At 39.9% G+C, this 23493-nt stretch overlaps 1 protein-coding gene across 9 annotated transcripts in view; it reads right to left on the bottom strand.

The window, feature by feature from the left end:
- Positions 1-23493, bottom strand: part of LOC125227284 (tensin-1) — a 155436-nt gene that overhangs the window by 44032 nt on the left and 87911 nt on the right. For 8 of the 9 annotated variants that reach the window (XM_048131547.1, XM_048131550.1, XM_048131549.1 and 5 more), the window contains one exon: positions 2566-2622. In XM_048131547.1, the coding sequence (XP_047987504.1) occupies positions 2566-2622 (57 nt within the window). Of the gene's footprint in view, positions 1-2565; positions 2623-3908; positions 4153-23493 lie in introns of those variants that run through there. The other variant, XM_048131555.1, reaches the window with a different exon arrangement.

Below are 23493 nucleotides of genomic sequence, written 5' to 3'. Positions count from 1 at the left end.
AACTGAGCTCCTTTAATAATAAAATAAAAAAAATACTAATTTATGAGATTTCAAGTATCTATCGGGCGCACCAGTGGGCCAATTCAACAAAACATGTGTTTTGCCCTTACAAGTCAAATGAAGCGTCACTATTCACAACACGTCAAAAATGGGACTTCAACAATAATAAAGGAAATAAGATATTTGACGTGCGTATTTTAACTCCACTGTTGTACTTAATGCTTGTATATTTAAATTTTATAGCATTAGATGTTTCGTATTTGTGTAGTGACCCAAAAATAAAGTACAAATACTAATTAATACGTACTTCCTGTTCAAAAGTCACAATTCTATAATATTAATTGTATTGTTAATTAAAGTGACGACAAGTATTCCAAAACATGACTCAGGGAATGTAAAAGAATAATAAATATAATTATACCATACGTACCACACCTTACACTTACTGGTGTGTAAGTCAATACCATGATTCCATCATTGGATATACGCTGACAAGTATGTCAGCATAGGAAGGTGCTGTAAATTCAGGTTTGCTGATTACTTTGACTGTCAGGAAACATATGGTAGACGTAGCCCACGTAGCACTCACGTCGATCAATTATATTACAGTTGTCTCTCGTCATTACCATTAGCGCATTAACGTTGAGCGCTGCGTTGCATAGTTAACTCTCTTTCTTGGTCACAAACATATTCCTTACTCCTTCTCAGATAATGGAACAACTTTCATGTCGTTGTAGTTACTGTATCCAATTGCTATTTTAACTCGTACTCTGATAATATGCCCCTTTTTATGGGATAAGAGGCAAACTAGCGGACGGATCAGTAAGCAGTCACTAATGTTAAGTAATTATTGTCACAGACAGATATATCTGTAATATCACAAATGTTGTAAGTGCGTTGCTGGCAGCGAAAAGAGAAATACGCTGTTATTATTGAAGGTTCGAAGCTTTGGTCCTTAAACACGGCAAACGTCAGTTGAGTCAGCATGTATTTTGTTTTAATTTAACAATAGGTATAATATTGCATCCGTTTTTATCAGTTCGCACACGTTCGTTGAAAACTTGATGATGTACTGTTATTTCTCTTCAGATTTTAAACTCGCGGCAATATAATTTTCTTCTCCTAAGTCGGTATATGTTTTCAAATAGTACATCAAATACTGAACAATGGCTGCCTCAGTTTTATTGCTTTTCAAATCCACCATTATTTTAGGTTTACGACTCCTTTTCCATCAAACACCATTAAAAAACGTAGATAGTTTATTAACTATTGAACTTGTAAGTTCCGCATACTCTTCTTATCACCAATTCACCACTGAAGGGTTAATGTTCCATTTAATATTTACACAACATTGTCCACAAATGAATCTCACAACACTATTTACAAAAATCTAATTAAATGTGTCTGGGCCCATAACCTATTAGATTTAGGGCAATTAATTAAAAGACACATGGCGATTTATAAGAGTTGAAATATATTATCGCAATATAGTAAGGCAAGGTGTGCTCCTATGAATAGCTACCAAGGGACTAAAGTACAAACGAAGTCCTTAAGATTAGGAACTATGGGCTGTTGTTTTTTATTCAATAGTTTACATTTATGAAAGAGAAAGTATAACAATATACTTGTTAGAGTAAGATAGATTTAGTTTTGTTAATTCCAACAACGTCTATATTACTTAGAGGTCGTAGGCGCGACATAACTCCGAGAAAGTGACATAGGCGCTGCGTAGGCGCATCGCTGTTCCTATTATTTACCAAACACGAACGAGCCGAATGCACACAGGTACCGATTTAAATGCATTCACCGATAGCTCAGAATTCGCGCTGAGACCGAGGTCACAGTTATGCTGGTTACCCTGGCTTCGGACGTAACTGAGTATGTTCTATATAAAAGGCCATATAAGAAAATGGCTAGCACGCAAAGTAGAGCCTCGGGCTCGAGCCGCGACGCTAATCCGATTAGCGTAGTCATACCTTAAGCTCTGCTTATGTTCGACGTAAATTGAACCCATTGGAGCATAAAGACATTCATTTATACTGTCACCTAACTAAATAGTTGCTCCAGGATAATGGCGTGGACTACTGACTATATTTACTCATACAAGTGCGCAGCGTAGTCAAACCACAATATTTGTCTCTCTTTTTCTTGAGGCGTCGCACGTAATGATGCACATTTGTGTTTATAATTGCTCATCGGAGACACCCGTTCAAGGGTGATTTATCTTGCCGTACACGGTAATTATACTTACGAGAGACACATACAATAACCGCACACGTGAAATCTTAATTCAGAGTTTTCTTTTATGCAACTTGTTGAGTTTAGTTTCACGCTAATTTGATCGCGACATTATCTATTCTATTACTAATATTATAAATGGGAAAGTGTGTGTGTCTGTTTGTTTGTCCATCTTTCACGGCAAAACGGAGCTAAGTGGAAATAGTTGAAGGGATGGAGAGTGACATAAGCTTTTTGTTTCTTTCTAAAAAGCTAGTTCTATTATAATTCTGAAGGCAATGTTTACTAGAATTGGCCTGATAGTCTCTTTATGATTAGATTACTCACTTGATCCCTTCCAAATAACGCGCCGGCTGGAGTGGCAGGAGCGCTGACGGCTCGTGTCTGAAACAAGGAATAATGCAAATTTAACTAGGTATAACACTTTGTATAAATAAAATGAAAAATAACGACTAGAGAAAATCATTGATTAAGTTCTCCGGCAAGGTCGCAGCTGCTGTCATTAAAACGAAATCAAAAGTAGTAATATAATTCTCGAACATTTTTTGCCGCTACGCGCCGGCTTTGATCAGACAGATGTATTTCATTACACAAAGAGAATAGCGCGCATTGAAGGGAAACGAAAATGTATCGTTATGGTGAGAATGTAATATAAGTATCAGAATTTGGTTACATTACGGACATAACGATTGACAATTTGAAATAATCTAACAGACTTTTGTCCATACGCCGCCATTTACGCTTGACTAGAGTTACGAGGTAGAGCCGTATATATGCCTCCCTAAGCCATTTAAAGGCTGTGTATTTAATGGAATTGGTATTTTGCATGTCTAATGCTCTTAAAAATAAAGGCCTCAGTAGCTCGCTCGGTGCCTAAGGTAAGGTGAGTAAGAGGGCCTCGGCGTCTATCGCGATCGGATGGCCGCGTCAGTCCTATAAAACTGATAAATGAGTATAGGGAAGGTGTGGCTTAAGTGATTACTGCAGTTTAAGGTCGGGTTATAGCTACTGACAACGATATATATAATATATATATTATATATTATATAATATATATATTATATATATCGTTGTCTGAGTACCCACAACACAAGCCTTCTTGAGCTTACCGTGGGCCTCAGTCAATCTGTGTAAGAATGTCCTATAATATTTATTTATTTATTTATTTATTATTTATTTATTTATAGCCCCTTGGCCGGGAGTTTCATTAAGCTCCATTGTTATTACTTATTAGACAAGCCCGTGGAGCGCTGCAGGAGGAAGTGAACGTGCGAGTAAGTCGAGTAATTAACGATTTAATTAAAATGTAATGAAAACCGATTTCCATGGAGCCAAATCGAATATGGTGATTTCTGAAAGAAAATGCACACCCTAGAAATACGTATCGAGCACTACTTAAGAACCACTAATTAACCACTTTACATAAATGTAACCAGCATAGGTAATTTTAATGTTTATACTCAAGTATAAGTATCTTACTTGCTCGATGATCTGTTACATACCTGTCGAATCTGAGCGTAGGAGTCATAAACATAATATTTCGAAGTGTTTTTCTAACAACCAGCACAACACGTTAGTTATTTCGTGTTTCATCCAAACTATTATTAAGCGACCAGTGTGTAGGCCGGTTCATATTTTGGGTGTAAAGTTTACGACCCATAAATACACACCGTGGGCTTCCTCCTCGGGGCAGCGGCGACGCTTCGGGAGCGCGAGCGCGCGACATAGGCCTTTGTGTAGCTCCGCTGAAGATGGAACACTGCTCGCCACAGCGCAAACGCAAGGCGGTGCAACGCGCGAGCTGCGTCCGCGCCGTTCGCGGTCGGTTCTGCGCATCGCAAGCGTCGCATTCTACCTATCTTCACTGTTTTCCATACTATCACTTTTTAAGCACTCACTGCCTATCTTAGAATCAGTCATGTTGCAAATTTCACTTAATTTTCTATCGGCAATGAATTACAGCGAGACTTTCTAAAATAATTGAAATTCATCACCACTTCCTTCGAAACAAAACACCACTATTTCTTTAGAGAAACATAAACAAAGCGAGCTCTTTAGCTAAGACCGCAGGGACGTGCTGTGTGTGGGAACTAGTCTATGTCTAGAGGAAGAAGGCAATGACGTGCGTGAACCGTTGAGGACGTTATGTCGTTTTCCAGTGGGATGTTGTACTCGGCGCCCGGGGGCGAGCGCCCCTGCACTGCGACACCCACGTGCACATTAACTATTACGCCGACTGCATCATTACTTCCTACTTCCTGAATCTTTGTGCATTACAAATTAAATGTCTAGGATGTCACTCTTAATCGAAAGCTGACGATTTTTAAATTCATATTAGGGAACAGATTTGCCTAAGTAAATTAATATCAAGTTTCAAAATGTTTTAATGTTTATTTGATGAGGTACATAAATTTACATTTCAGAAAGAAGGACAACATGAAACCCGAATATCAACTTAATTAGTAGTAGGTAACTATTTTTTCAGGCAAAAGGCGCCCTATCGTCATTTTTCCGTAAGCTCTATTTCTTGTAGATTCTTTATGGAGCGTGGCACAGCTTTATTGCATGATTAAACCTTAATCGATACGGCTGTCGGAAACATAGTAACTTCAAACGAATTCCCCCAGACTCTTCACACCACGGAGCACTAATAGGGTGTAAACAGTGACACGTACAACGTATAACCCTGACCTTCCTCCACGCACGAGGGTGAACGACCTCGGGGGTGCGGCTCGTCTAAATAAAAGATCGTCACATGTCGGAGAATGGCCACCGACTGCAGCCGAGACGGCCATTTATACTGAATCTGAAGTATGGGTCTGCTGTCGATAACTTTTCAATAGTTTCAGTATGTAAGTGCTATGAAGTTTGATTTGTATTGGAGTGCCTAAATACCTGCACTGAAATAAAAGTTTAGGCAATAGCAAACTCATCTCCCATTACTTATGTTTCTCGCACAATATCTATCTACTCATTAAGCATTGTTTATGAGAATAAACGTGCGCGCCTGTCTGTCTGGGCTGAAAACTTTACTATTTACACACTAACAAGTATCTATTTAGTAAGTCTAGTATACACCTTCCCTTGCAAAAAATATATGCAATCTACAACTTAACCTAAAGCCTAATCGGCTCATCACAGCATCGGACTATTTCATATATAGACTTATAAACTAACAAACTATGTATTATGATATGACTAAATAGACTATCTACTTCTACTACAAAAATTTCCTTAACGTCAATATAGACGATTACTTAGTTCCTTCTAAAAAACAGATGGCTGATAGTTAGGTATGAAAATAATAAGAGCAATGATAATAGTGATGTTCGTTATCTTGGTTGTATAATCATAGCACAAACTCATATCGTGTGAAGAGGAAACTTCGAATAAATTACAAATTAACACTGTACGAATTAAATATTACCTAGTACAAGAAAACAATGAATCCACTGAAAATACCGTCCTAAAGTGATTAAAATAATGTTTTTTTTTTCAAAACCGATATATACTGACTAAATAGGTATCTTAAATCTCTACTGAAGTTCATCACTACTAGCATTGAAAACTTTTCCACTGTAAACTTTTCCACAATTTTCACCTGAAACTTTTTCCACTGCACTTATCACTGAAAGCTGTATTTTAGCATCGGTAGTGTTAAGGAAGGGTATAATTTTGGTGGTGCGACCACGACGGGCGGTGCGTGGTGCGCGGAGCCGCCGCGGCGCGTCGGGAGCGGACTGAGCGCCGCCGCAGCGTCCCGGCGCTCTCGCCGCCGCGCTGGCGACGCGCGTTGCCTAGCAACCGCATCTCACTACGATACATCACATCTCCTATCATGCAGATAGTTTGAAAAGGCACGTACTTTTAAGTGTGGTGTTGTCAGCTAGGTACTTTATTAGTTCCTTAAAAGCTGAACTAAGTACACTTCCGCCAGTTCCGCCAGTCGAACACAATATGCAACGTCAAGTTACTTGTACAAAATGAGCAAAAAAAGTTACGCTTGCGTTATCAGTGTTCATTGTTCAGTGTTCAAGCTTGCGTTATAATTATTATTGATCATTAAATCTGGTTGCATAATAATCAAACAATATTTTGTAATTTATAAATTAGGTAAAATAAAAATAAGGTAATTAACGCAAAAAAAAACCAAATCGTTTATAATGTACATTACGACAGTATTGGATCAAGTTTGCCACTGTACTACAAGTAGGTACCTATTAATGTAATAATGTTTATATTTAGTCATGCCTGTTTATGTAAAGGCGTCAAATAAAAATGCAATAAAATTCTAGAGTTACATAAGTTTAGGCAATGATTTAGAGTACCTAATGATTTTTATAAATATTAACTATGACCACATGTTCTTTGTTCCCACGGCAGCTAAAAAATAAACATTTACGATTGCATCTATCGTATTGCATAGCAAACAAAAAGACGTCGCCACATACACGCCACATACCTGCGTGCACTGCAAACACTAATGGGATTTTCAAACGGCGACCCGAGCTTAATTAAGTTTCAAACAGGTACTTACGTGTGTGTGACCTATGCAATATCGATATGGCCGGTTATGTATAATATTAGACGTAAATAGGTAGAGCAATGATGCCAACCGTTTCCGCCGTAGCGAGCGAAACAGTAATCTATCTTTATCACAATTAACGCGACATAGAGACATAAACGACGTTTGATCACTCTACTTCAGGCATTTGGTAAAAATCAGTTAAGTATGTACACTTGTACAGTCAACCAATTGGAACCCTAGGCCACTGTAGAACTATGTCATAGTGACGTTATAAATCAGATTGTAAGAACTCTCTTACTGCTTGTCATTTTGACATAGTTGTAGAGTGGCCTAGGGTTCCAATTGGTTGACTGTACCTAAATATTTTGGTTTTCGAGTTAATATTATTTAGTGTAGGTATACTGTGTAACTATGCGTCCGGTCGACTAAGTAGACTAGACTGTTTTTAACACTCAAACGTCTTTTGATACTCATACATTCTAACATCATGCTCAGTAAACGGTTTACGACTACAAACTCAACCATAAAATAAAAAAAAGTACAGTAGGTACGTCACTAAAAGCGCCACAAGAAAAGCGCACTCAAATTAATTACCGCACAATAAGTTACCAACGTTTATAAACCATACAAGTACACGTTAAATCACTGCCCATTTCACGCCATTCAAATCCGATGGGAACCAGCAGTCAGTACAAAATCAAATAAAAGCAAAAGGCAGTGAACATGAAGTCAGCGTTGCTCGAATTTATTTTTATTCCCGCTCGGATCACAGATGCGCTCTTAATGCACGCCAATCGGCATTGACCGCGATACTGGATCGTACCAATAAAATTTTAGCACCGAGTAATCCGGTACCATCAATTTTATTGTAATTAATCCATATATATCTACCTTCTTACCTACAGGAAATTCCTCAGTAGGCATCTACTTATTTTCACGCATATTTCAGCTTCTATTTCGAAAATTTTTTATTTTCCTACAAAAGAAAACACACGTGACAGTTAATCTATGTTTTAACTATTATAGGGATCATCATTAGTAGGTGTAATGTTATGGGGAATTTTCAGAAATTGGGTACCAAAATTAGTGACAGTTGTTAACAAAAATTAACTCGATGTCAGTTTTGTGACGACAATTAAGAATAAAATTTGTCTAAAAATCAAAATTTTTCATGTTCTAAATGTAGATTATTGCTTAAAGTTTATGTAATTAACACTAAAGCAATATTTTTATTGAAATTTCATGCTTTAATTGTCGTCACAAAACTGACATCAAGTTAATTTTTGTTTACATCTTGTTTTTGTTGACATGACAGGTTTCGCATTTAATTATACGAGTTAACTATTTTAAGTACGTGTAGTATCAGGTGTTTATCAAATTAGACTAGATCAATGTGAAATGGAACATATTAAGTAAACATTTTCAGACATACTTAAATATTATTAGGTACGTTTTTATTCTAGTGTAAGATAATAACACAGTTTTATAATAACACAGTACATATACATATAATAACTTGATAAAAATTGGTTCTATTTCCAAACAACACATTAAAATAAAACTTTGAAATAAGGACTTTGCAGAAATTTCAGGTTGTAAAAATACTGTCAATGTTTTCACAAGCCCCAGTTTTACAATTTCCCCTTCCATTACGCAACTGCACACATGAGGTATTGCGTGTCATTGTGTCCATTGACTGCAGGGCGGGCGGTGGCGGCGGCGCGACTTCCGTAAACAAACGCCACGCGACTCCGCCGCCGCGCTGACGCCGACGCCAGACTGCGTCGGTAGTGTCGGTAGGTACTGCAACTAAGGACCTGCACGGAGCGTGCTCTGCAAATCTGCACATTTTTAGGGTTCCGTAGTCAACTAGGAACCCTTATAGTTTCGCCATGTCTGTCTGTCCGTCCGTCCGTCCGTCCGTCCGTCCGTCCGCGGATAATCTCAGTAACCGTAAACACTAGAAAGCTGAAATTTGGTAACAATATGTATATCAATCACGCCAACAAAGTGCAAAAATAAAAAATGGAAAAAAATGTTTTATTAGGTACGTTTAAAAAATATGAAAAAAATCACCAAAGTAGAACTTTATAAAGACTTTCTAGGAAAATTGTTTTGAACTTTATAGGTTCAGTAGTTTTTGAGAAAAATACGAAAAACTACGGAACCCTACACTGAGCGTGGCCCGACACGCTCTTGGCCGGTTTTTTTTAATTTGCGAACCATTAACTCATTATGTTTACAAGTCAAGGAAAGGTGACGGCTTTGTATGTAGATACCTAGGTATAATTAGTTTTAATAGTTCAGTAATTATACTAAATGCATTTTTTTCTGAGATCTCTTTATTTTTATTATTAGATCCATAGATTTGATTATTGTTTTAAGCTGCGACATAGCAGGGGCGGCTTACTCCGCGATTCTATCACCGCGCTACAAGTACATGCTGGCGGCCGCGAGTTCGCGGCCTAATCAGGGGTGGCGCGCGTTCTCACTGAACGCACGTTCTCACTTTCCACGTTCTCACTTTCTATTGTTACTTTACGTCGCCAGTTTTTTTTAAGGTTCATATGCGATGTCCGCGTGTGGAATGGCCAATAATGCTTAGTTAAATAGACATCATGAATAAAATAGGTACCATAGGACATTCTTACACAGATCTACGATTGATTAAGTCCCACGGAAAAGTTCAATAAGGCTACACGGAAAAGTTCAATAAGGCTACACGGAAAATCCTAGATTTTACCGGTAAATCCAGGTTTTACCTGTCTTAAATTTCATAGGGTTTTTACTGTGGAACTATGAAAATGTTTACTATAATGTCAATATAAAGGTAAGAAAATTACGGCTACTTTTTATCAATCGGTCATCCCCTACCTTTAAATTAAATTATTGATAAGTTCTTGTACTCCAATTGAGCCCAAATGTATATTCACGGTGTTTCAATATGAACGCGACTTTACGTTAACAAAATAACTCATAGAAAATATTGTCTTCCTGTATTGCAGCAAGAGTTAACGCTGCATTTAGGATGCTCGGTTTATTACAGTACAGTACCGGAAACCGCACGTGTTCTGTACTTACTACTTTTTGTATATATATTTAGCTAGGTGCTATTCGTATGTGAATTTATGGACGGGATGTCATTGTCTTTCACATTCTGAAATAATTGCTATCTTTTTATGTTTATATGCAATACGTAAACACTCCCTGTTTACGTATTGCACATAAACATGTACTGCCCTTTTACGAAAAATCTGATCATCTAGATAGGATATAAGCATGTAATAGGATACGCGCACTACGCAGTTTCCTCATAACAAGGTAAGTGCTTAGATAAGTATGAAATATTAAAACGCTTTATTTTTAGTAGCCTAGTTCAGGCGCACCTTACGCGCGGCCCGCGATCCGCGATCTACTTCTTGTAACCCCTACTTGACCTGGACCTTACGATAGTTACGATATTTACTTCATCACGCTTCCTATTCACAAAAGTTCCCACGGCTCCTGTCAACCGTGTACGATCTAAGGGCCAACTCGTGCATGCCAATCACGTACTTACTAATCATTTCGCCGGCGGCCCTAAATGTTGCGGAATATACGGCAGCTTTCATAAACAAATGAGACTTCTTGGCATAATCGTTTGTGTGACTAAGTGGAACTATTAACTCTACATGCCGCCATAGAGTATTGAGCTTTAGAAAACAGCAATGTATATGCTGTCTTAAGAAAATCAGTCATATGGTTTAAAATTAAACATGATAATTGAAAATGTCCAAATTAAAATATGGTTAGTTTAACATTTCCCTATACACGTAGAGTGAAGGCATGTCATAATGCAGGAACCTAATTACTAAATGAAGCGAGATGGCGGCAAGTAAGTACCAATTAAACAACTTTCTGATGCATGTATACGGAACAAGAAGCTTTTGTATGTACGTGTGCTCGGGTAGGCGGAAAAACAAATATTCGGCTTAAACAAGCGAATGCAAGCGTAACGTCCAGCAACAACCACCGCCCAAATATTTACACCTTGACTGCTTATTTACACAACATCTCAGGGATAAACATTCCTTTTATTTCAGATTCATTAAGTCTTTCATACAGTTGTGTTACGCCGCATTCATTTCAAAGGAATAAATAGGAAAACGTTTGTTATCAATCAAACAACGGTAAAACCCGTCAACATTATGCTCTCGTGAAAATTATATAGCTTGATTAGATGCTCATCGATATCTCGTAATTAAAACGAATCGCTTTTGTCCATAATCGGCCGTCAAAGAGACCGCGGGTCGGTTGTGTTAGATAACAGATTGTACCGATCGCGAACTCTCTCACGATGGCGCAGCGATACGCGGCGGGCCGGCGGCCTGCGGGCTGCGGCGTCCCGGCGCGCGGCGCGGCTACGGGGAAATATGCTAGTAGCGAGATAGTGCGGCTTAAGCATAATAAATAATTCTAGGGACCTGATAAATAATAGTTTGCCGCATTCCATACATCCTTTCCCTATTCATTAATATCGGCCGCCCGTGATTTGGCATGCCTTCGCAACGCAATAGCTATAACAATACAAAGGTAGAACCAAAATAGGTACGGATACGTATACATATCTATAACATATAATTTTGAGTAGGTAGGTACCTATTTGGTAACATTTTTTAAATGGAAAACGTCCCCATTTTATCACATTAGTTCGATTTGCCCAGTTTGCTGCATATTAGATCCCGAATTTAAATAATTTAGTATCCAAAATACACCATCTCATAATTTATAAATATTTTAGAACATTGATATGAAAAGTATCAAATTACTAACCGGGAGCCGGATCGAATCTGTATTGTTTTGACTGTTATAACGCGATAGACGGGTAGTGGGTTCCCATAGGTTTCACGAGAAACGGGTAACAGAGCTCTTAGACAAACCATCGTAACCCTGTCTATAGACCAGGGATGTAACGGATGTGGTTTTAACGGAACCGGAAGCGGAAGCGGAAGTTTTGAATTTAGTTTAACGGAAGCAGAAGCGGAACCGGAACCAGAAGCGGAAGTTATAGATGTTAAAAACGAAATGAAAAAATACCACATAGGTATAACATAAACCAAAACTACTTAAATTACCTAGAACTTTTAGGTGTTTACTGTTCAGCCTGTAATTAGCAGTTTGTAATCAGCCTTTAGGCCCACTTAGGTTTTAAAAACGAAAAGAAAAGTTACCTGATATTTTATCTTAAGTATATCATTCATTACAATCCAAAAATTTAAATCACCTTGAACTTTAAGATGTTTAGTTGTTTAAGTAATCACTAAAAATCACATAAGAATCCTTTTAAACCTTTATTATGCCGTAAAAGGTTTTAAAAACGAAAAGAAAACTTACTCGTAGGTAGTATAATACAATCCAAAACTAACACTAGAGTGAACAGGCATCTTCTGGGCGAGCTCACTCCATCGTAGGCCGCGTCTTTGCCTTTGGCTAGTCTGTGGTCAAGAGTAAGCCCATTTATAATTAAAAAAAAAAAAAAAAACCAGTAAAAATTATATGTGTAATTGTTAGCACACAATTAAATTTTTAAATTAAATGGAGTGATTATAAAAGAAGTAAACTGTATTTAATAAACAAAAGCTTAGCAGCTTTATCTCCCGGCAGTTTGCTTCTAAGGGGATCGTAGATAAGCCCTGCACCACTGAATAGTTGTTCACTCGCTACTAACTAGGTGGACAGGACAAATATTGGCGCGCAATGGAATGAAGCGATTGATGTTTAGTATCGCAGCACGTGGCAAGCGGACAGATGAGCGAATGACAGGTATAGACCTGTTGGTCTTTGATGTACGCCGCTCATGTCCCACCGTCGCGCTAGGTTCCGACATCCGCTATAACTTCCGTTTGAAAAATAACAGAACCGGAACAGAAGCGGATGTGTAAAACAAAACGGAAGTTCCGCAGAAACGGAAGCAGAAGCAGAGCTCCGTTACATCCCTGCTATAGACCCTTAAAACTATGCGTAAGGAAACATAGCTACGTTTACCGGTCCCCATAAGAATTTTCTTCGCTCGTACTTGGAATGCGATTATAACGACGCCACCGTATCGCGCGATCGCGCTAGGGCCGCCTTCCCATTGTTTAAGTGTCGAATTTTATTTATGGCGATTGCACCGACACCTGATGCCCGATGGCGATGGCTATCGCTCGTCAACGGCGGGTGGTCGTGTCTCACCAAACTACTCATGTAACGGACAACCTACGAAATTTTCGGCATTGTCTCTATAGCTGCCGATTCCGATGAATTATTAGCAAGTACCTACTTGGGCAAGTAGCTTATTTAGCACTAGTCGTTAGATAAACTTTAAATTCCATCTTATCTTCGCATTTTTCTCGGTGAGCTCAACTGCAAATCTTTATTTCGGACATCGGAGTTCATCGGGGCCTTTAGGAAAATAGTTACCTATTACAGTTAAAATTAACAGTAGATAGGAATTTCGATTTAGCATTATCCTAATTTCATTGGATCTTGCTGTATCTTTTGTTTTGTAGTGTGCAATAAAGTATTTTATTATTATTTGTATGTCTTTCCCATCACGGAACAATGGTATTCCGGACCTTTAGGAGGCGTGCGCGGGGCCGAAGCCAACACGTAGAGGCCCTTTCGACACTTTAATGAAATGTAAGGGGTACACCGAGCGGATGTTGCCCTTGCCCGTATCATGGGACACATGCAGAGGCAACACCCGCCAGGGTGTAAGGACTATTTGAGAGTTAATGGAATCTAAAATGAACTGGTCTATTTTGATGAAAGTGATGGACTAAATACTGGGCTATGGATAAAAAACCGGACGACTGCCTAATAAAACGGTATCCAATTTTATTTCCGGCAGACGGTGACTCGTCCCCACAAGATGGGCCCCCACAAAAAGCGACATCCAAGATGGCTCAAGGGCAACACCGGTGTGAGAACTCAAGGGTGTCGAGAGGTGTACACCGCTTTCTGCCCAGTGGCTGTTAAGCCACTGCACCAACTCGCGTCTTATGCAAATTTTCACTTCCACCCCTGGGGCATGTAGCCCTAACGACTCCACTCTGGACGGCCAGCCAAGGCAAGCCAGAGGTAGAGAGTACTTATTATTATTATTCTCTTTATTTATTTTCTTTCTTAGGCTAGGCTGTTTATAATATGAATATAAAAGTAAAATACAAAAACACATACAAAACAATATAAAACACATATAAACACATTATAAAAAACCTAACCTGCCGCCTGCCTGCCGCCAGCAGCGGGGCAGGGCCCAAGCTGCCGGTGGTTAGGGCTGCAGAGAGAGGAACCGTCGAACTATCCGCGCTGTGTCTAAGATCACCGCCTTCTGCATCTGGCCCTTGATCCAGCCACCTAGCGAGAGTCTCTTAAGATGTTGGTCGAGACTCTTCGCTATGAGACCGTTCGCTGAAACGACTATCGGAACAATGATCGTTGATTCAACATCCCACATGGCGGTTATCTCGTGAGCCAAGTCTAGGTACTTACTGGACTTGTCCTTCTCGGCTTTCACGAGATTCTCATCATGGGGGATGGTGATGTCAACGAGCACTGCCCGGCGTTGCAGTCGATCTATTATCACAATGTCAGGTTTATTGGCTACAATAGTCCTGTCAGTGATAATAGATCGATCCCAATAGAGCGTGGCACGACCATTTTCGAGAACTGGCGCAGGTAAGTACTTGTAGTACGGTACTTCGCGGTCCACAAGGCCGTATTGAAGAGCAAGTTGCTGGTTATTATTATTATCCTAATTAGTAGGTAGATGTACCGCGCCTAACTAGTTATTGATTTAATTTTGACATAATTTTTCCATAATTTGAACTTTTAATATTAATGTTCTTTTTTATCAGTGTACCTAATTTAATTATTGCATGACATTTGAATTGCTTCTCACACTAAGCAACTTCTTTAAGAAACAGCAAGAAACGAATATTTTAGTGCCATATAAAACAAGAGGATCCTTTGTTCTCAGCTAAAGAATGACATCATTTTAGATTAAATTTACTACATTCCAGGCTAATGACATAATGCATACTCTACAGCTATGGTTTACAACAAATAAACGTAAATCACTCGCAGATTTCTATTGACAAAGTGTTTGACCTCTCACGCTTGACACGGGACTAATATTAAACCATTAAAATTCCATAAACTCCCCGAGTGTTGCGCTGAACAAACAAATATTGTTGCTGTCGACGTAATTTGCAAGGCGCCGCATACGAATAAGTCTTAGATCACGCATTTGCCTTGAGTTTCGCATTACGTAAGACGTATACCTACATAGTACTCATTCGTTTTATATCGCTCATACGATTTATACTAAAGTTGAAAACTGTTTCTGCGACTTTTCCCTAGGGCATCCAAGCGAGACGCATGTTAAAAACAACCAAAAGGGTAGCTGGATATCGTACCACTATCTACACGAAGCTGGCTCGCCAGTCTAAATTATTCAGTTTGGAGGCTTCAGCTGCTAAAACACCGCCTGATCTACGTATCCTTTTCTTTGAACTTATGCATTATTCATGAATCCCGCGTGATTTTCTTAGCGATTTAATTTAGCGTTATAAATAAAGTTTCTGGAATAGATCCTCCCAGAGGAGTTTCATATTCTCAAGGCGACCACAATAACCGAACCGAAAACGTCAACACCGAATTTATGGCACATATTGTTAGTGTTTTTGGGTAATTCTCAAAATAGTGGCATCGTACCCTGCCATCACGTTTTTGAATAGAAAGTATGCGAAATATATAATTTTCACATATAATTAAAATTTTCATAAGTAGGCATTAACGTGACACATCGAGGCCAACACATATTTTTTCTATAAATATAATACTTTTGTAAAAAAAAAATAAAGAAAACCGTTTTCTACTGTACCCTGCCTTGTCACAACGCGACACTGCTCAAGTTTTCGCTCTATAGATTATTAAATTGCAGTTTTATGATAATAAAATATTGTTTTTTGTAGAGAATAGACTACTATATTCTTAAATATACGTTGCACGGGATGATTCGATTACTTTTGAACACTAATTTTCACCTTCAAAGTTTGTCCAGCGATATTTTCTCCATATCCTGTGCGTCCGCGGTATTGCACCTCACTCACACACAGAAAGTCTTATTGAGGCCCTAATATACGTAAAACACGTAACCAGTATGGTTCTAGCCGCCGGTGTAAAGGTTTGTGTGTGAGGTGCTGCGGTCTTGTGGTTAGAAGTTTTCAAAGTGTGACGTTCGGAGTTTGTAACAGGTATGTCCACTTTATTCTGGCATGATTATTGTAAAATATTAATACGGCAGTTTTTTTACCAATAACATTTTAATGTTGTATTGAAGTATAACTATGTATATTAAAATTATGACAGTTGTATTATCAACAGTTTCGGAGATAATATCTAGTTAATCGGATTTTCACTACACCCTGTGTAACTTTATCCTGCCATCACTCTGCAGGGTAAAGTGACTGTTGACAGGATAAAGAAATACAAGTAAAAAAAAGCTATTTTGACATGGTTTTTACTAACTTGCAATGTATGTATGTATGTATGTTTGTATGTATGTTGAGGTCAAATCTTGCAACCCAATTTGAAGCAGAAATATTCAACCGACTGAGCTGAAATTTTGTATACACGCTGCGGATGACGTTCGCATATAAGCGCCGATATGGGGCATTGGGTCCTTCGATATTGGGCAATAGTTTGCTCAGCGCCGAAGCAGTCCCGACGAGGCTAGGAACCAATTTGATAAAATGTTCCTCGGAGTACCAATTTTGGTTTGAATTTAAGCCCAAGTACTTAATTTGGGGCGTAAGAGGGACCGCCTCACCGCCAATAGGCAAGGCAACATCCCTATCGCTCTTGCATATAGGCATTACAGAACCAGATTGCATTTCGATCGGCGTATAGCGTCAACGATTATCATTTTGGCTAGGTCGGCAGCAATCACTTTCTTCGGGCAGAAGCCAACCTTTCCTTCGAAAACCCCGTCATCGGTCGTGGCAAGTAACACCGCAAGCCCAAACAAATTAATGCGCCTAACTGTAAGCTCAGTTGCCACTGTGGCTCTCCTTATTATCCTGGTACTTTCTTCCCCTCACGGCTACTATTGTGTCATCGGCATAACAAATGGTGATCATGCGGAGAAGTTGGACTACTCTGATAGCCAAGTCAAAGCCAATGCTCCAGAGCAGGCGCCCAGTACCGACCCCTGTGGAAAACTGTGGGTAGGTTATGATTATTATGAATATGCATGTGAGTATGAAGAAGAATAAAGAAGTCAGTCTTGATTTGAGCACGTAGTCTCATTGACCTGTCCCTATACGTTTATATGGCGCAGCCGGTAGGAACACCACACTCCATTCGTCTTTCTAGGCATCTTCCTCCTGATTCATTGAGCAGTACTCTTTCTGCAAGGTAATGCCCTATGGTGAATGATGATCTTCAAATAGAAAGGCGCATCGTGGAAGCAATGCGCCTATTTAGTACAAATAAGGAAGAAAGCCGAAGTAATTGGCAATGTCAAGAGATACTGCGATAGCTCCCTGCCTTTTCTCTGCTACCAGACCGCTGTATTTATGCAGCGCATCAATTGCGTCTATCGCTCCTCCGAGAACCCGATCTCTGATGTTTGGGCACGTGTCTTTCAAAATGCGTGCACAGCAGTAGATGAGACTTACGATGATGCGCTCAACATCGTGCCAGTTTCATCTAGGAGGGTAATGGGACGGTATCCTAAGGGAGAGTCAGCTGGACTACCCTTTTTCGAAAGGCACAGTCTGCCCACCTTCCAACGAGAATTTATACCCTCTCGGAGGCAGTCGTCAATGTGGCCACGTAATCTACTTCCAAGATGTTTAAAGAGCCAAGGCACACCGTCCGGCCCTAGAGTGGCCCTCATTTTAAATACTGACCTCATTATCTCGACATATGTTACCAAGGAGACATCAAGGAGACGAACCAACTCTTCCACTGGGGCAGCCATTGCAGGCATTACATGCACAAGTACAACTCACATTGTGAATCATGATATGTGCTTTGTTGTTTTACAAGACTGTGATTGTAGGTACTTATTTATTTATTCTTTATTGCACATAAAAAAGTACAAAATGGTGTACATAATGCCTTAAGGCATTCTCTACCAGTCAAACACTGCAGGCATCGTGACTGAAAATAATAATCAGATATCACTTACTGTACTTCAACTGTTTTGAATAAAAAATTATGGATATTGTTTAAAAAAATACTTTTTTTTGCTTTTGTTTCTACTTAAAGAAAAAAAATTGAATCCTAACGAAATCATAATAGTCGATATACGTTGAATTATTAGTGGTAAACTTGTTTTTTTATTCAAACTCTCTTTATCCTGCCACGTTTTCCCTGCTACCCTGTCTATTCACTTTCTCCTGTATGTCTAAAATTTCAACTCGCTATAAGTTCTACGTTTTTACGACTATTTCGTTCCCTTCTGCAAATTCCGTATCATTGATGCACTCAAAAACATATTTAAATCAAAAAAGGTACAAAAAACCATTTTCATTTTTTTTCATTCACTTTACCCTGACGGTGCCACTTTTTTGAGAACGAACCTTTTACTTTTTACTATTGGATCGTATGTCGTCGGTTTGTTCCGAAACTTCAGTAATATCTAGAGTTCTATGCTGAGTGCTGACCTAGTTGTGCAAGTAAATACGGGTAGTATCTGCACAGGGACCGGCCCGCTATCCCTTATACGGGGTTTTGTATGGGTATTTCGTTAGGCTTAACTTACCCTACCCTTTTGACGCGATACCCTTTCATTTTGCTTTTAAAGCCCTAACGAAAGCGCTTACCTAAAATAGCCCAATACCCTTTCAAAACCCTTATCATCGGCTCAGCCTAACGCCATAAGGGTAAGCCTTATATTGGGTTTTATTTGCTTTCCCTTATAGCATATCGTGCGAGTTTAAATCCTGTACCTCGCTCATAAAGCACACATTACTCCGAACGAAATAACATACGATCGTTACCTACGGTGGCACTGTGTGTGATATTTGCGCGTTTCTGTTTGATGGAAACGGCTGTAGATAAAATAAGGTTCAATTTTCAATACCAAATACTTATAGTTATGATAGGCTCCTTCTTTGCTCAGGTGTAACACAGGCAAACGCTGCTTTTTAGGGTTCCGTAGTCAACTAGGAACCCTTATAGTTTCGCCATGTCTGTCTGTCCGTCCGTCCGTCCGTCCGCGGGTAATCTCAGTAACCGTTAGCACTAGAAAGCTGAAATTTGGTCCCAATATGTATATCAATCACGCCAACAGAGTGCAAAAATAAAAAATGGAAAAAAAAAATATTTGGGTACCCCCCCTACATGTAAAGTGGGGGCTGATAATATTTTTCATTCCAACCCCAACGTGTGATATATTGTTGGATAGGTATTTAAGAATGAATAAAGGGTTTACTAAGATTGCTTTTTGATAATATTAATATTTTCGGAAATAATCGCTCCTAAAGGAAAAAAAAAGTGCGTCCCCCCCCTCTAACTTTTGAACCACAAGTTTAAAAAATATGAAAAAAATCACAAAAGTAGAACTTTGTAAAGACTTTCTAGGAAAATTGTTTTGAACTTGATAGGTTCAGTAGTTTTTGAGAAACATATGGAAAACTTCGGAACCCTACACTGAGCGTGGCCCGACACGCTCTTGGCCAGTTTTTTTTATCGGACTTGTCTTGACGAGTACCCGAAGTCTAGCTGATGCTGAACCCTGGCTGCACCTAGGGGAACTCGGGTTTAGTGTAATACAGGCAAACGCTGATTTCGTCATCGGACTTGTCTTGATGAGTACTCGAGTGAGCAGTACCCGAAGTCCAGCTGATGCTGAACCCTGGCTGTACCTAGGGGAACTCGGGTTTAGTGTAACACAGGCAAACGCTGTTTTCGTCATCGGACTTGTCTTGATGACTACTCGAGTGAGCAATACCCAAAGTCCAGCTGATGCTGAACCCTGGCTGCACCTAGGGGAACTCGGGTTTAGTGTAACACAGGCAAACGCTGTTTTCGTCATCGGACTTGTCTTGATGAGTACTTGAGTGAGCAGTACCCGAAGTGTAGCTGATGCTGAACTCTGTTTGCACCTAGGGGAACTCGGGTTTAGTGTAACACAGGCAAACGCTGTTTTCGTCATTGGACTTGTCTTAATGAGTATTTGGGTGAGCTGTACCCGAGATAGAGCTGATGCTGAAACCTGGCTGTACCTAGGGGAACTCGGATTTGGTATAACATAGGCAAACTCTGTTTGCGTCATCGGACTTGTCTTGACGAGGACTTGGGTGCGCAATAGCCAAGACAGCGTTGTAGCTGAGCCCTGGCGGTATCTAGGGCAACTCTGGTTTCGGTGCATTATAATATAGAAATATTTCATGCAATGTCAAGTTAGGCATAAAACATAATATTAACTGAACAAAAATCCTACCAGAAGTGAATATTAACATCAAGTAGTTAGAACAAATTTATTAATTTGCCATACATAAAACACTTTATTTATGTCTAAAAAAATACGTATGTATATCCATTTGAATATCAAAATTAAGTACAGTCGATTTCACTAATAGTAACACAGGGAATAAAGAGAATACTGGAGTTCCAAGCGTCCATAGACTGCGGTAACTATTTACTATCAGACGGGCTGTATGCTTGATTGCCACCAGAAAAGTATTTCTGTTTCAAACGATCTTCATAGAATTTACAACAATCAACAGAAATAGTTTGACAGATTCTATGGTACTACTCAACTCAACCAAGTAGCAGTCATAAAGACGAGTCTAAGATATTTCACACGAAACATACTATGAACAGAAAACAGCGTTTATTTATATTGCACCGAACCTGAGTTCCCCTAGGTACCACCAGGTCTCAGCTACAGCACTGGCTTGGGTACTGCGCACCCAAGTCCTCATAAAGGCAGGGCCTATAACGGAAACCGGGTTTGTCTATGTTGCACCAAACCTAAGTTCCCCTAGGTACAGCCAGAGTTCAATATCAGCTTTACCAGTACTCATCAAGACAAGTCCGCTGACAAAAACAGCGTTTACCTATGTTGCACGAAACCCGAGTTCCCTAGGAATAGCCAGGGTTCAGCATCAGCTCTACCTTGGTTACTGCTCACTCAAGTACTCATCAAGACAAATCCGATGACGAAAACAGCGTTTGCCTATGTTGCACGAAACCCGAGTTCCCCTAGGAATAGCCAGGGTTCAGCATCAGCTCTACCCTGGTTACTGCTCACTCAAGTACTCATCAAAACAAGTCCGATGACGAAAACAGCGCTTGCCTATGTTACACCAAACCCGCGTTCCCCTGGGAAAAGCCAGGGTTCAGCATCAGCTCTACCTTGGTTACTGCTCACTCAAGTACTCATCAAGACAAGTCCGATGACGAAAACAGCGTTTGCCTATGTTGCACGAAACCCGAGTTCCCTTAGGAATAGCCAGGGTTCAGCATCAGCTCTACCTTGGTAACTGCTCACTCAAGTACTCATCAAGACAAGTCCGATGACGAAAACAGCGCTTGCCTATGTTACTCCAAACTCGCGTTCCCCTAGGAATAGCCAGGGTTCAGCATCAGCTCTACCTTGGTTACTGCTCACACAAGTACTCACCAAGACAAGTCCGGTGAAGAAAACAGCGCTTGCCTATGTTACTCCAAACCCGCGTTCCCCTGGAAAAAGCCAGGGTTCAGCATCAGCTCTACCTTGGTTACTGCTCACTCAAGTACTCACCAAGACAAGTCCGGTGAAGAAAACAGCGCTTGCCTATGTTACTCCAAACCCGCGTTCCCCTGGGAAAAGCCAGGGTTCAGCATCAGCTCTACCTTGGTTACTGCTCACTCAAGTACTCATCAATACAAGTCCGATGAAGAAAACAGCGTTTGCCTATGTTGCACGAAACCCGAGTTCCCTTAGGAGTAGCCAGGGTTCAGCATCAGCTCTACCTTGGTTACTGCTCACACAAGTACTCATCAAGACAAGTCCGATGACGAAAACAGCGCTTGCCTATGTTACTCCAAACCCGCGTTCCCCTAGCAATAGCCAGGGTTCAGCATCAGCTCTACCTTGGTTACTGCTCACTCAAGTACTCATCAAAACAAGTCCGATGACGAAAACAGCGCTTGCCTATGTTAAACCAAACCCGCGTTCCCCTGGGAAAAGCCAGGGTTCAGCATCAGCTCTATCTTAGGAACTGCTCACCCAATTAACTCATCAAGGCGAGTTGGATGACGAAAACGGCTTGTTTTTATGTTGGCAATTAACGTTTTCAATGTGTAATGTTAATGGTTAATTGTATTGATTTTCGGCCAACACTGTATATTTACATGCATACATACATATTTACATAATTATAGCCTGTCAACCAAATCTTGGCAGTAGCAATGTACATCAAACTAAAGTATGGTATCCCTATGAAACGAACAAAAACCAGCAATGTACGTCGAACAGCCACAGATTTTTTTTTCAAGGGGCTCGCTCCTTCCTTACGAATTAGATAATGTATTAAAAAGGGACGGATATGTGCTAGTTATTTCTCTTTTTGGTAGGGTGGAGATTTCCACAGATAAGATACAAATGACACTCGAATTTCCACCGATTTTCAAAACTAGTGTTGCTAGCCCGCGATTTTTCAAATTTGCCGCCTTTTTCTAGTGACAAGATTTGGTTGACGGTCTATATATTCATACATACATACCTACATACATTCATACGTACGAACGTACATACTGATCTATGGGCGACGATGATCATTTACCATCAGGCGATCCATCACTTCCTTGTCTCCCAGTTCATTAAAAATAATTTCTAGCCGTGTTCTACTTTTATCCAACGAAAACATGTTTCGTTGCAAAATTAAAAATGGGGCGCATAGTGCGGAGTGGCAACAGCGCATTTTCCTTCCTGTTCTTACAATAGCTTAGATTCATAATCCTGTCTCTTTTACGCAAGGCTCGACTACGCTTTAACAAAAGGGAAAGCCTTATAAATAGCGCTTAAAATAAGGGTAACCCTTATTAAAGGCTTGCAAGCCGTATCGGATAGCGCTAAGCCAATGCACAGGGCTAGCTTTATTGTTTTGCTTATTTTTTTGTAAGGGCTAGTCAAATGAATGGGCTTGCAGTTCGAAAGGGAGAGTCTCTCGATTGGGTCGTCCTTACGTTAGGGATTCCCAATGAAAGGCTTGTAGCGCGGAAGGGGTTGTCCGGTCCCTGATCTGCAATGTTCGGGGCGCTCGGTAGCTGACGACATTAGCTGATCGGAAGGAAGCCCCGTCGAGCCAGTCCATCAATTACCAATGGCACAATTACTCCATTACAGTCGACTAGCCATTAGGGTACTGCCTGTGTTCGCACTCTCCGGAAAATGTCGTTGATAATAAATGCTTTCAAAAGGAATGCTACAACGCGCCAGTATTGAGTAAATATAAAATAGAGACTTCGGTGGCAGTCAATTGCGGAGTCATCAATTACATACCAAGGTTATCAAATACGATTCTGTTTACATATTTTATGGGTGTGTTAAAGTAATGCAGTTGAAAGAAATTATTGTTTAATGATTGTTAGAGTTTACTAGACGGTATTGGCATACAAATTATGTCATTCGTTTTATTGTTTCAGGACTGGGGACTTTTGAGGAGGTTAATAGTGGTAAATTGCATCTGACTATCAAAACT

Source organism: Leguminivora glycinivorella, chromosome 6, assembly GCF_023078275.1.
Source record: "Leguminivora glycinivorella isolate SPB_JAAS2020 chromosome 6, LegGlyc_1.1, whole genome shotgun sequence".
NCBI classification, from domain to species: Eukaryota; Metazoa; Arthropoda; class Insecta; order Lepidoptera; family Tortricidae; genus Leguminivora; species Leguminivora glycinivorella.
Note: the sequence above shows the minus strand (reverse complement) of the source record. Positions and strands in the feature narration are given on the sequence as shown.